The sequence below is a fragment of the Chelonia mydas genome, chromosome 8 (genome assembly GCF_015237465.2).
Source record: "Chelonia mydas isolate rCheMyd1 chromosome 8, rCheMyd1.pri.v2, whole genome shotgun sequence".
In the NCBI taxonomy this organism is placed as follows: Eukaryota; Metazoa; Chordata; order Testudines; family Cheloniidae; genus Chelonia; species Chelonia mydas.
In genome coordinates, this window is record NC_057854.1 from 36619752 (window position 1) to 36634090 (window position 14339).

At 51.0% G+C, this 14339-nt stretch overlaps 1 protein-coding gene across 2 annotated transcripts; it reads right to left on the reverse strand.

Annotated features, from left to right (window-relative positions):
• Nucleotides 1–1450: 1450 nt before the first annotated feature.
• On the reverse strand, nt 1451–12233 carry DND1 (DND microRNA-mediated repression inhibitor 1). 2 transcript variants are annotated; one of them, XM_037907850.2, is made up of 5 exons: nt 11998–12233; nt 9376–9493; nt 4437–4898; nt 3410–3829; nt 1451–2643 (listed from the first exon to the last, which is right to left on the reverse strand). In XM_037907850.2, the coding sequence occupies exons 1-5, from the start codon at nt 12019–12021 to the stop codon at nt 2627–2629; spliced, it is 1041 nt and encodes a 346-aa protein (XP_037763778.1). In that variant the 5' UTR covers nt 12022–12233; the 3' UTR covers nt 1451–2626. The 2 variants fall into 2 exon arrangements, with proteins under 2 accessions (XP_037763778.1, XP_043377463.1); XM_043521528.1 differs by lacking the exon at nt 11998–12233 and adding an exon at nt 9760–9894.
• Nucleotides 12234–14339: the final 2106 nt, after the last annotated feature.

The window sequence follows — 14339 nt, forward strand, 5'->3', positions numbered from 1 at the left end:
GATGAGACTGAATAGGTTGGAACCATCAGTGGGTTTCCTGGGAAATACTTTGGGAAGGGTTAAGGCAAATTCCCTTAACTCCACTTACACAAAACCAAGCCTGCCCGACATAGGCCCTAAGGAGAGGCTGCTGCTTATCTGTACAAGAGGCTGGAGATCAAGGGCCTGAGCTGCATCAATAAAAAGGCCAAATCAGCCCAGTCTGGGCTCTAGTTCTGAATCAGACAGCTATGAATTTTTAAACAGGGGGCAAAGGGGTATTCATAGATGCTGAATTTGTAACAGCTAGTAGGGGCCTAGGATGGAGAGGGCATGAGCTCCAGGAAGCACTGTTCCTTGCATGGAGGTTTTTTTAGTGCTTTCAAAAAGTTTTCACATTAAGAATAAATGTACTTGCTTAAAAACTGGGTGGAACTGCAGGCAGTTACTCTGGGCATAAGCAGTGGAGAGGAAGCAAAGCACAGACAGTGGCCAGTTTATGCAGTCTGGCTTGCTAGGAATATCCCAGTATAGGTAGGGAACTGCAGCACAGAAAACCACCTCTCAGGAGAGAGAATGAACTAGTCTGTCACTATCATGAGGTGACAGCAGGAAGCCAGAGAATTTAAGTAGGAGCCCACAGTGGAGCACAGGAGAGGAAGACAGGTGCAGCTGCACTGAACTGATAGATCTCCAAAGGAAGGGGCAGTTGGTTTCCTCAGAGGACATGAGCAACCACCATGAGGCAGGTGCTTCACTCCTAGCTGAGCCTTTGCAGTCATCCCCAAAACCCTCTTCAAAAACCCACAAGCTCCAGCTCAGGAGCAGAGCCTCTGTCACCCCTTCCCAAGTTCTTTAAGGCCAGGGCAGCTCACCAGCAGACAGACCCTGGAGATACTCAGTACCAGGAGTAAGGCTGAGCACCTGCCACTGTTCCCTGAAGCATTTAAGCTTCCACTTTACCTTCAGCAGCAGCTGGCCTTCTTGAACTGAGCTGCCCCCTGCCAGCAACTCTCCCTACACCTCAGCAGCTCCTCCCTAACCCTGCCAGACCCAGGCATTAGCTAATGGAGAGATGAGGTTGAGCTTTTCAAGGCCCAAATGCCATGTGAGTGGACAGGCCAGTCTTGGAGACAAAGCAGTGGGGAGAGCAGAGCTCATGCTGCTGGGGGCAGGGACTGGGCAGTCAGAGGCTAGGCCGGAGGATACTCTAGAACAGCACCTCACTGGCCTGGCTTTGGGAAAGGAAGAGTGTAGCTGGCACAAGGGCAGCAGCATCTGGCTACTGCTGACAAGGAAGCTCACCAACCCTTCTGCTCCAGCAGGACGGCGACTCAGCATTGCAGCAGGGGAGAAGAACCCCTCCCCCTGAGCCCAAGCCAACATTGGTGACAGAGGCAGGATCCATTCCACATACAGGGGGCCCAAAGGGCTGTTGGCACCATACTCCAGAGAAGACCAGACACAGCAGTTGCCTTTCAGGCTACTTTAATACAACCTCCCAACCCTTCAGTCAGAGTCTGAATGATCATTCATACACAGTGGCATGGACTGTCAACACCACTGGGGACTGGAGGACCCCAAATGCCATTTCCTTACAGCCCCTTGCTCATAAATAGCTTGGTGCCTCAGAGAGGTGGTCACCATTTCCTCATTAAAAACAGCTCCCGTCAGCATGCCAGCCGTGACCCTCCCCTACTTAGGCACTAGCAGGATTCAGGAAAGGCCTCCGCTCACGACTCAGCCCAGGAGGGATGCTTCCAACAGAGAACACTGGATTCTTCCAAACAGAGCATAGGCCAGTGGAACAGGCAGCATTGCAGGGGGTGTTTCCCACCCAGCGCGTGTCCCACGCTCTTCCTTGCTTCACAGGACAGTTGTCTGACCTCAATGGCCAAGACCACAATAAAAAACTCAACCAAGCTTTTAAAGCAAAGTAAACAACTTTCAAAACAGAATGAGTCAAACAAAGAGCTAAGAGAACAAGATTTAGTCCCAGGAATTTAAACAGAGCAGCCCTTCCCCCAGATGAGGGTGGGGGAAGCAGAGGCTTGCTCAGTGCACCTGCAGGGCTTGCTACCAATATAGCTCTGTGCTATACATGCCAGGGACAGTCATTAATTGCCCAGTCTAATAGCAGGGAGTTCCCCAGGCCCTCTCCAGAGAGCACTCTGGCAGGTGCATTTCAATACAAATAAAACCCTAACAGAACAAAAGAAAAATCTTCGAGCCTGGTCAGACTCACCCAGTCACCCAGCATGCATCCTCTTATGACCCCAGGACCTACGCAGATTGGGTCCTTCATTGCCTGGCCAGTTTAGCTGGTCCCTCTATGATGGTATGTGGGAATCCCCATGACACCCACCTCCCCGGGTTACCCCACCTGGGCACAGCCAGAGCAGAGAACATAAAAACATTAAAAAAACCAAAAACAAATCTGTGTCAAACATCTGAGAGAAAACACAAACACAGACAAACAGGGACCAGAAGCAGCCTCTGCTCAGTGCCCACGTCCTGTAAAACCAGCTTACAAAATGTGAACACATCTGCCCCACCCCGCCTCCCCTTAAGGGGCCAGAGACAGGAACACAAAGCCAATGCACTGAGCCCCAGAGGGGCAGCACATGGCTCTGTGGAAACATCCAGCCTACACCACCGGGCACCCTGTTGGGGAAGGAAAAGAGAATTAGAGCCATATGCAACACAGCAGAGAGCTAAACAGTCAGAGAGACAGTGTGCCCCGCCCCTTTCCCCATGCCTGAACACCCCTCCCCTTCCAAAATAGACTATTTACCCAGCCTTTCCTGCAGCTCACAGCTCCACCTTCAGCTACAGCTCACATCAATACACTCCAGCCACTGGAGTGCTAGCACAGAAAGCCCATAACCCAGAGTCACTCTACTGGGTAGTATTTCACCTACCCTCCAGCAGGAGGCATTTCACATTCCTTTGATTCCTGCTCCCTTCCCCACCCTCGAAATACCAAAGGTAACAGGAGATACTGGCATCCCCTAACTTGGAGAGCAGGAAATCCCTCAAGCGAAGAGATGGTTCCAAGATTAAACCTTGAAACAATTTTAGTTTCATCTTCCTTCTCGCTGGCTCATTTCACTTTCATTCTGAATTTCCCCCTCAGCCAGACTCGGGGCAATTCATGCCTGGTCTCTAACTCTACCGGAAGTGTCTCACGCATAAGGACTAAGCTGCAATGGCTGGGTTGGGCATGCAGAAGAGGACTATCAACCACTGGCATTCCACTGGAAAGAATGTGCAAACATTTCTATGGTTTTCCTTAACCTACATAAAAAGGTCAAGATACCAGGCTGAATTTGGTCCAACAGCATCCCTGTAACTGAGTCTTTAATGCCCTGGCTTTTGGAAGCTGTTCCCCTCAGCCCCAAGACCTCTGCAGAGCCATGCACAGACTCACCCAAAGCTTTGAGCAGCTGCAGCGCTATGGCATTCTTGGCCTTGTCATGTCCACTCAAGCCAGATTTATCAGGTTTGATCCACATAAACCCACTGAAGGGGGATGGGTAACCTGGAATCACCACCTGATACCAGAACCGCAGCCAGCCGTCAGGGTTTGCTTGGACACATTTAGTTAGAAACACAGGGATTCCCAGCTGCTGCTTCTTGCACAGTGCGTTCAGGTAGTCTAACACGCAGAGTGCCTGTGGCAAGGGGCACGTCACAGCATTACCAGGTGCCTGGCTCGGACTGTCCCTCTCGCAGCCACCAGGCTGCGAGCTTTCCGGGAAGGTTCTCTCCGAGTTGGCACGGAGTTTCTGCTTCATGTCTACTTTCAGCCAATCCACTTCAATTTCCTCTCCATACAGGCCCAAGTTACCTATGCAAAAGAGGAAGCAAGTCTTAGTTTCAGAGCATTGGTGCTCCTGGTGCTGAGAATGGGGACAGTACATACAAGATACAGGCAAGAAAGCAAGAGGGAGTAAGAATGCACACAGATTCCTCCCCCCCGCACCCACTTATCAGGTATTGGACAAGACAGTTTGAGATCCTACTGATAATTCCCTGCAATTCTGGGTTGGGTTTACACTGACAATGGCTACAGGTTACCAGATATAGGCCTAAACTAGAGAAAACCCACCCCCAAACTCATCTAGCCTGAGGGACCAGCAACAGCTCTGCTGTCATTTCCAAGCTCTCCTTTCTGCCCTGGTGATTTATAACCGAGGAAAGCTGGGGCATCAACTGCCACAAACAAAGGCAACATCCGAAAGGACATGGAAAGGGACAAGACAGTAACCAGTGTTGCCATTTTAAGGTGATATCACCCTATCAGGACAAGAGACTTAAGCAGATCAGAAGATACAGGCACCCACTACTCCCAGACTAGTGCTCAGAGAAGCCACTGCCACTTCTGGGATCTGCAATGCCCCTTCCATTCTGACTCCTCTTGCCCTGGCCCACTCCTCCCCACAGAGGTGGAGTACCTTCCACTAGAGTTTTCTTGGCCATGGCTGCGGCTCGGTGGGAGTTGTATTTCAGCACTGCGAGCTGTCCCCCCTTCCGGGAGGGGCTGCGATACAGGGAGATGTTCAAGACCCCTGTTGTCACCTCCTGCAACAGTGTCTGCAGCTGGCCCTGCTCCACCAAGGACGACAGGCCATCCACACACAGCTCACACTTCTCAGTGCTCCTGCAAACCATGATGGGGCAGCCCTTCTGCACCTCAAAGTTGTTCAGAGCCGCAATAGCTATTTGTGCACTGCGCCGATTGCTGTACTTGGCATAGGCGAAGCCACGGTTGAGCCCGCTGAAGGTCATCATGAGGCGGAACTCATACAGCTTGCCCACGCTTTGGAAGAGAGGAATTAGTTTGTTTTCATAGATGTCCTGAGGGAGTTTTCCAATGAATACCTCTGAGCCAGATAGAGGGGGCTCCCCGATCCAGCCTGTAGATACACAAAAGCCAAGCAGTAAGACTGAGAGACACCCAGTCTCCAACAACTGCGCTTCCCTGAAACTCAGAGCGACAAGAGGCTGTGCCACTGGAGCGTGAAGTGAACCAGGCCTCAGCTTACCCCTTATCTGCAGAAGGATCCTGGGTAGGCAATGAGCCTTGGACACCAGCTCTGCACACAGGACAGGCTGGAGCAGATCCAAAAGGGTAAAGAGCAAGGCCGTCCTGCTCAGTGGGAGAGGACAGAGGGAACCCTCTCATCCAGGGGTGAGAAAAATGTTAAAAAGGTTTCTTTGACTTAGTTTAAATTATTATAAGTTTTTCTTTTTATAAGTAAACCTGTTTAAAAATGAAATCTGATTAATTGCTTAAAACATTTAAATTAAAAAAAAGTTAAATCCATGAGCTGCTATCAAAAAACTTGGAATTAAAGGCTACTTTTCTATAGGAAGAAAGAGGTCTTACCCCAATTCTAACTTGGCTCTATAAGCTTTATAAATATGGCACAATAGGTCATGTACTGTATGAAAGATTTTATTTAAAAAAATTATATGCTGTTGTGTTTAAATTCCAGTTACCATCCTAATGGAGCTTGACAAATCATTAGCAAAAAGTTAATTATCTAGCAAGTAAGCAGTATATCAGTCACCATTTTCTAACATACTAAAAACATACAATTAAGACTCTGAAAATGTTAAGCTATAAAGTTGCTTAAATACATGTGGCAAAAAGATGCACCAACTGTCGTGTCAAGGCTCTATTTAGTTGTAAAGCACCACGTTTTAATGGGTACACCAACCAATAAGACAGCACCTTTCTTTAGAAAATAACTGGAGTACAAATGGAAAAGTTAATTAAAATCAGTATTTAAACAGAGGCTCTCAGTTGGTGATTTGAAGATCAGTGATCATCTTCAAATGCCTTGATTTAAATCAATGCACCCTGCTCCCTTCACAGCACACTCTCCCTCTTGCTCACCCACCAGGCTGCTATGAGGGAACCCAGCTGCTGGGTGCCCAGGTGTTTTAGCCTCCAGAACCTGTCCCCCCACCCAAAAACAACTGTCCCAGTCTTGGGGAGGTCCCTTGGCACGCTCTCAAGGCACAGACCCTCTGTCTACACCCCTCCTGCCCCAAGACTCTTGGGCTCAGTGCTGACCCTTCAGATCTACTCCCCTCATCTTAAAATACATCCTCCTCCATAACTCCATCCGAAAGCATGAAGAGGGCCCTACCAAATTCATGGCCCATTTTGGTAAATTTCATGGTCATTGGATTTTAAAAATTTTAAATTGCGTGGGTTCAGATATTTAAATCTGAAATGTCATGGTGTTGTGAGCATGGGCGTTCTGACCCAAAACGGGAGGGATCATGGGGGAGATCGCAAGGCTATATTGTAGAGGGTTGCAGTATTGCCACTCGTACTTCTGGAGAGCAACAGCCGCTGGCTGGGAGCCCAGTCTGACATCAGTGCTAGTGCCAGCAGCACAAAAGAGCTGGGTTCCTAGCCAGCTGCTGCTGAGCTTCCTGCAGTGGGGGGAGACTTCCAGAGGTGGGTCTCTCCCAACCCTGGGAGTGGCCCATGCAGGGGACAAGGAAGTCCCATTTGTCCCCACCCAGACCAGCCAGGATTAGCAGCTGGAGCCTGGCACATGGTAGAAGCCCCCAACTGAGGCCCCCCAGCTCTCCCTTTCCCCAGCTCTGGACCAGGGTTCAGAGGTTAAGGGGACACTGGTCACCCTGCCCAATGCACAGCCAACCCAGAGTGCCTCCCAACCATAGCACCCTGGGCAGTTGCCCATATAATCCACCTGTAAGGCCAGCCCTGCCCCCAAAAAAGTGATGACTCCCTCATACCATGGTACCCTCACTTCTGCACTGCTGGTGATGGTGGCACCACCTTCTGAGCTGGGTGCCCACCCAGAAGCCACTGCTCTCTGGCCACCCAGCTCTGAAGACAGCACAGAAGTAAGGGTGGCAGTACTGTGACCAATGGACAGATTTTGCAGGGGAGACCAGATTTCATGGTCTGTGATGCATATTTTATGCTTGTGAATTTGGTAGGGCCCTAAGCATGAGCCTTTTTGGTACCTCTGAGGGCTCAAGTGGTAGGTGTGAATGCTTAACACATACACACTTTGCACAGAAGTCCAACACATCCTTGATCTTTAAGAGAGAAAATTACTCAGGGTCTACCTACACCATAAACTTAAGCCAACCTCTATTAGGTTGACATACTGTGGTAGTGCATGTCTACACTACTCTCCTTGGGTTGGTGGTGCACATACTCACCAGAAGCGCTTCCACTGACTTAAAAGGGGCAGCGTGGGGAGCTGAGACCCTAGTCTTTCAATTTTGCTGGCAGCTCCCCACAAGAGCCTGAGCTGCCCCCACCCATGAACTGCCTCTCCATTCCTTGCCAGGAGCAGGGGGAAAACACCCAAGGTTTCTAGCCTCCCTGTTCCCGGCTCCAGAGCCATACAATTGACAAATACAATTGACAAGACCGCCAACAAACATTCCTGGCTGGGAGCGGGGTCCAGCTACCCGTCTCTCCAGGGGTACAAGAGGCAGTTGGGCTCTAGCTGCCTAGCTTCTTGTCAATTGACAAGAGCCAACAGCTTCTGTAAGGAATGCAGTGTCTACATAGACACTGCGTTGCCCTAACTACACCTACAAAAGCCCTACACCTCTCGTGGCAGTGGAGGAATTATACCTGTGTAGTGGGACACGTGCATCGGCAGGACAAGTCTGCAGTGTAGACACTGACATAATTAGGTCGATGCAAGCTGCCTAACATCGACCTAACTGTAGAGTATATTATGCCTCAGACTACAGATCATTTAGAAAACCTAACTGCAACACCCCTCACTAGCTCACCCTGCCCTTGGCAGACAAACTCTCTTCAGGTAGCTAAGCAGGGTCCCTGGCCTCAGACTTCTACATGCTGGACTGCTTCTCCTGCATGGAGACAGGGGTGTCCCTAGACATTTTGGTATCCTCTGTGGCTGGGGGGGACACGAGGGAGGAAACTGCACCCCAGCACAAGCTGGCAGAGCAGAGCAGGTTGGGGCTGGGTCGCTCCACTTCCTGCTGCCCGGTGATTGCAGAGCAGGCCCGACCCTGCACTCATGGTGTGACAGGAAGTAGAGTGACTGGGCCACCGCCCACTCCACTCTGTTCCTTTGGCTCCCAGCCTTGGAGGGCAGGGGGTAACTGCCCCTCAGCACTCACCGGTGGTGTAATGTCTAGGAGTGGCCCTGCTCAGCGCTCACAGAAATGGGGCCCGTGAAACTGCATACTCCCACCCCCGGGTCACCTGTCTGTAGCTGTTGTGGGCTGCAGGGGTTCCCCCTTCACACATGCAGAACACCTGAGCCAGATAAGGTGGAGAAAGAGGACGACTTGGGATGACACGCTGAGCAAGATCCTGCAAGCCAGAGCTGCATCAGATCATGAACAAAGGACCTGGAGGTTGAATACTGCAGACTGTATGGAGAAGGATAGAGTGGACACGAGAAAGATGCAGGAGTCCCAGCAGGAAAAGACAACAGATTTAGCAGGATATAATTGAGCTTCTCCAGCAGCAAAAATCCCTAGAGATTCTTGTGGGCCTACATGTTCAAACACAGGCTTGCCTCCCTTTGTAATCCATGGAGAGCTTCATCATAGCACTCCAATACACCCCTCACTACTCTTCTCATGGCTCTACAAATACCAAAAAGATCACGTATCCTGTGCTTGCAACGCTCATGATAACAGCGCAGAGCTGTACAGACTCCATGCTTCTATCAGAGATGGCTAACAGTGACAAGCCCTGCCTGGGTTCACAGGACTTTCAAAACAGGAGCAAAAATTATGGGGTAGAGATGTTATGATATGCAGTAAGTTGCATGATGGGAACTTGACCCTGCAGTTCCACCCACCCCTGCACAACTTGTTTCTGCCCCTCCACACATTGCCAAAAGTTCCCAATGGCACTTGCACACCAGGATACCTACCCACTGCATATAGTTATAGGCACTCCTAGTGAGCGTGCAGAGCACCAATGCAAGGAGCCAAGCATACAAGTGATATGATAACTGCAGCAGCTTTATGCCTATGTACCTTGCACTGGCAAGAGTTTGTAGTGTGGATGTGTCCCAATGTGCTTCACCTTGGGTAAGTCATCACCGCATTCAAATGCCAGGGACAATGTTGTGTCAGACATGATATATCCTTGCCAGCAGAGGTGGAAAGACACACATACACACACGATACTAGTTTTCATAGCAACAGCTTCACAGTATCAAGCAAAATTCTTACATTGTACAGACGCCCCCATATCACCACACTGCCTCATCAGGAAACTTATCTAGGTTTTCCATTCATTGCTACCCATCATGGAGCTGTGAATGGACTCAGCAGTTTGGAACCAGTAGAGTGACTGTATTTCTATGCCTAAAGCAACTGAGAAAGCGGTCAGCTTACCTGGAGGAGGGCCTCCATACTTCCTCTGACCATTGACCTGCACCAGTTGGATGCCAGTCATCTTCACCCAGGCCAACAGGGCTGTTTTGTTGTTCTGATTGATGGCATCACTCCACATCTGTCAAGGAACCAGACACTTTGTCCAAGGTTGGCCCAGTGGTTATTTCTGACCTCATGTCTGAGGCCTTCAGAGGAAGCGAGTTAGTAGTGACCCACACCACCAGTAGACAGACACCCATTTACAACCCTCCTCCAAAAACTACCACCAACTGGTATGTAAAACTTTAGACTGCGCTTTCTTATTCTCCAGGGTCAGAGAACATGTGACAAGACTCCTACATCACAGAGACCTCTGGTGGCTCCACTCAGTCAAGGTTCACCTACCTGGTCTGGTTAAATGGAGCCATAGTAGATCCAGTGTTGCAGGGAGGCCTCATCAGCTCACTCCCACTTACTCCATGGTGATGAGGACCTATGAAGCTCCCTAGATTCCAGCAAAGACTCCAGAATGAAGTCTAGGTTGCAGAAGGTTTTCAAGAGAAAAACCTCAGTATTAGAGAATAACTTAAGAGTAATACATAAAAAGGTGTTCAGACACCTTGAAGAAAGCAGTCAGACAGCCACCAACTCAGACGGATGCTAAGACAGGACACGCATCTGGAACAGGATGGCAGAGAGAATATCATACTGCTGTGACAGCCTCTGACACACTCACTCCAATTAGAAGCTACATTTCCTAAGACTTAAATTGCAACTCAGCTGGAGAGAACAGACTGGAGAAATATTGGTAAAGTGGCAGCTCCCATACCCCACCCAAAGAGACATCAGCATCTTTCCTAGGAATGGAGATACCACAACAAGAAGTTACTAAAACCTTTTCTACATGGGACAAAAATTGCATCAGTTTCACTCAAGTTTTTTTTTTAAACCCACTTTTAATTAAACTGGCACAAACCCCTCTGTAGAGGCTCTTATCCTGGTTTCAAAACAAGGATGTTTTGATTTAGCTTAAGGTGATTAGAAGTCCGTTTAAGTTGCACTGAAATAAGTGCATCCACACAGGGGTCTGCATTAGTTTAACTAGACTGGGTTAGACATCACCCTTTACATACCATGTAGCAAGCATTTTAGAGACCGCTCTCAAGCCTCAACATTAGTTTCTACAGCTAGTACATATTTAGTTGTACTGTTTTCTAAAGCAGGAAAAATCCTTCCAGAAGGTAGAGATTAGAGAGCAGGAAAGTGATTGGCCCTAAACCGCCTAGTTCTCTAAACCAGCAACAATGCTCCCTACATACAGAATCAAACATGCGAGAGCGCCTCATGGGGGCTTAACACAGCCACGAGATGGCCATAATGCATGTTAAGATTTTAAGTCACCCTCCTTCTCCCCTTTTCAAGATGGGCTTCCTCCCCAGTTTGGGTTGTCATTGCTGGGTTGTCTAAAAGAGTGTTTTAGGAAGATTATTTTCCCCCTCTAATCTGGGAATGCAGCACCCCACCACCAAAGCTAAGCAACTTGCATATCTTGACGAGAAACATGGTCTCGTTGCAATAGCCAGTTGAAGGGAGTGGTAGCTGAGCGGTTGGGAACACCTGTGTCAGCCAGAAAAAGGCAGTGGGTGTGTCAGAACCATCAACATACAACAGATAGTGCCAGGGGCAGCCCAAACAGACTGACATTTACAGATAATGAAAACCAAAAATGTGTAGCTAAATCCTGGGGAGAGTTAAGTTAGTTTATCTCTGATTGTTTGGCGGCTCCAAGCCTTTGAGGATCAGCACCATACTGGCACGGATTTCCAGACTCCACCCCCACCTTTTCCTGGAGTTCCACTCCCTCCCCTGCTCCTCCGCAGGGACGGACATCACCCGACACCTCCTCGCTGGTCTCCCACCTCAGAGCGCACACAACCTCCGTGCTCCTCCATGCTGACAAGGGCGCCACCCCAGGCCCAGCCTCTTGGGACCCACGGGGGGGGGGGGAGGGGAAGAGCTCGCAGAGGGGACCCAAGTTCATTAACGCTCCCTGGGGCAGACTCCTCTCCGCAAAGCGCCTGCTGAGGGGAGTCTCTGGGGAGCGAGTTCGGCCCCTTGGCCAGACCCGCAGCAAAACGGGCCGGAACCTGCTGCAAGGCTCCGCCAGGCCCCTGAACCTAGCACTTGCCATCCAGCGCCAGCTTACGGAGCGACGCCGATTCTGCCCCTTCCCAGCGGGGCAGCACTCGAGCGGCTACCCCAGAACACCGACGGCGTCGCAGATGCCCTCCATGCCGGCACCCCCCGCACCAGGAGGGTCCGGACCCCCCCGCCCTGCCCGAGGAGCCGCTCACAACGAAGCTCTTCTCCGCGGCCTGCAGACGGGTCGGGCCCCCTGGGGCCGGGGAAGCGCTGAGCGCCGCTCCAGGAGCCCTGTACCGGCCGAAGGCGCCGCAACAGCCAAAGGGGCTGCGCCGCCCGAGGAGGCTGGAGGTTCCCCCTGCCCTCTAGGAGGGGGAGGCAAGAGGGGGCCGGAGCTGCCCAGGGATCCCAGGGGCACATGCTCGGCACCAGAGCCCAGGACCCCTCGCTCGGGCCGCTATCCAGCCAAGGGAGCCCTGGGAAAGGCTCCAGGGCGCTCACCTGCGCCTCCAGCGCACCGTCCATGTTGCGCCAGCCAAATCCCTCGCAGCGGCGGCTCCGCCCGTCGCCCCTTTATAGCCGCCCCAGGCCTGGAAGCTTCCAGCGGCCCCGACCGGGGCTCGCTCATTGGGCGCTGGCTGGGCTCACCCCGCCCCCCGGGGGTTAGGGTGGAGCCGGCCTCGGCCCTGGTCGTCGTCGAGGCGCGTCGCTCCGGCACCCAGGGCCAGGGGGTGCGGCAAAGTTGCCGTCTCCGGGCATCGCTACAAAGTTACAGCCCGAGAGGGCCTGCGGAGGGGGGCGCTGCTCCCAGCAGGTCCCGTGCCAGGTCTGCCGGCAGGGCAAGGGGCCAGACGGGCAGTCTCCCCACGGAAGGGGTGGGAGCACCAGCTGATCCCCCGAGGGTGCAGCAGCAAGGCGGATAGCACCTGCCACTTTTTCCTGTTCCAGAGCACCGAAGGATGGTTATGCACAGAAACCCCCCACCCTCCCCATTAGCTCCCTTACTGTGCCGACACTCACACTCATGATAAAGACCACGAGAAGCAATGGCTGCAGGAACCCACAACTACTACTAGCCCAATGCCCTGGCAGGCCCAGCTACTGTCGAACCGTGAGGGCTTGATGCTGGCAAGATTCAGAATAGCATAAGGGAACTGAACAGGAATAGAGACTGCTCAGGAACCAACGCTGGCTTAACAACAACGAAATGTCCCTGCATTTGCTAGCAGGGTCAGAGAAAGGCAACATGTTCTGGGGCGGTTTGTCCACTGCCCTGCGTGAACACGGCTAGCAAAGTGTCATGCTCCCCCATCTCTCTAGCCCAGTCGTTTCAGATACCGTTGCCCTAGCAGTCAACAAGTTTTTTGCAGAAACTTACAGCTACCTACTCATAACCAGCTTCTCCGGAAAAGAAAGCAGGCACCAGAGCCAGCCAAACCCACCCAGTTCTGATTTTTCAGGGAAAGTGGCTCATGGAGAAGACACGTTTCTACGTTTCTTTTCTCGCAGAATTAATAGAGCCGCTTCCAGCCCTATCCAACCCAACCCAGCACAACTTTGGTTTGTTCAGAAGAAGTTTTAAAGGAAAACTGCAGTGATCAGTTGTAGCACCTTGGAGTCAAGTATTATTAAATCAGAGGCGCCCTTTGAAGTAAGTGGAATATCAGGGTTGGATCCTGTTCTATTTGCTTAGGAACCTTAATCCTTAGCCCACCCTCTCTGTACCACCACCAGTTATCTCAGTGAAAGCTCCCCTATACTGATACTCTAATGAGAATTAAGGTTTTGCTGACTGTATGACTTTAATAATTCAGCACCCATTTAAATGCATGAAAAAGTAGCAACTCTGCAATTTTCTTTCTTGCTAGTTGGAAAGCAGGTGCCAGTTCCTACATTTAAAAAGTGTGCTAAGTGTGACCACTCTTACCTTGAAAGAAAAATAGGAGCTGCTGTCTCATTAATTTATGCTCTTGAGTTTTACTTTTAAGTATACAAACAGGACAGTCTGCTGAAGATGCAAGATTTGATTTAAAGTGATTTAGGTGACATTTCAATGCATGCAACTTTCTAATCAGTCTGGGATATTTCCAAAAGGCCCAGATCATTAGGCATCCAACTTCCACTAAATTTAATGGGATTTGGACAAATTTGAAAATTCCAGCCTTGGACAAAAATACATAAATAGCATTAGGGTTTGACACAGAAGAAGGGGAGCGGTTAAGACTCACTTAAGTGGTTAATCTTGAGAGAGAGGATTTGGGACAAAGATTAGGTGAATGGTCTCAGAAGTAAACAATTCTACATTCTACAAGCCCAAAGGGATGCAGAGGGGCAGAAATGTCTAAGGTTTAGACAGGCTATAGCAGGGGTGGGGTAACTTTTTGGGACAAGGCCACATCTGGAAATAGAAATTGTATGGCAGCCTATGAATGGCAGACTATGAATGCTCACAAAATTGGGGTTGGGGTGCAGGAGGGGGCTCTGGGGTGAGGCCAGAAATGAGTTCAGAGTGCAGGAGGGGGCTCTGAGCTGGGGTGGGGGAGTGGGGTGCGGGGGCAGGCTCTGGCTGGGGGGTGCAGGCTCTGGGGTGGGGCTGGGGATGAGAGGTTTGGGGTGCAGGAGGGTGCTCTGGGCTGGGACTGAGGGGTTTGGAGGGCATGGGGGGGATTAGGGCTGGGGCAGGGGGTCAGAGCGTGGGGTGAGGCTCAGGGGTGCAGGCTCCGAGTGGTGCTTACCTCAAGTGGCTCCGAGAAGCAGCAGCATGTCCCTTCTCTGGCTCCTCCACAGAGGAGTGGCCAGGCAGCTCCAATTGGAGCGCATAGGAGCAGGAGCGGGGTCACGCC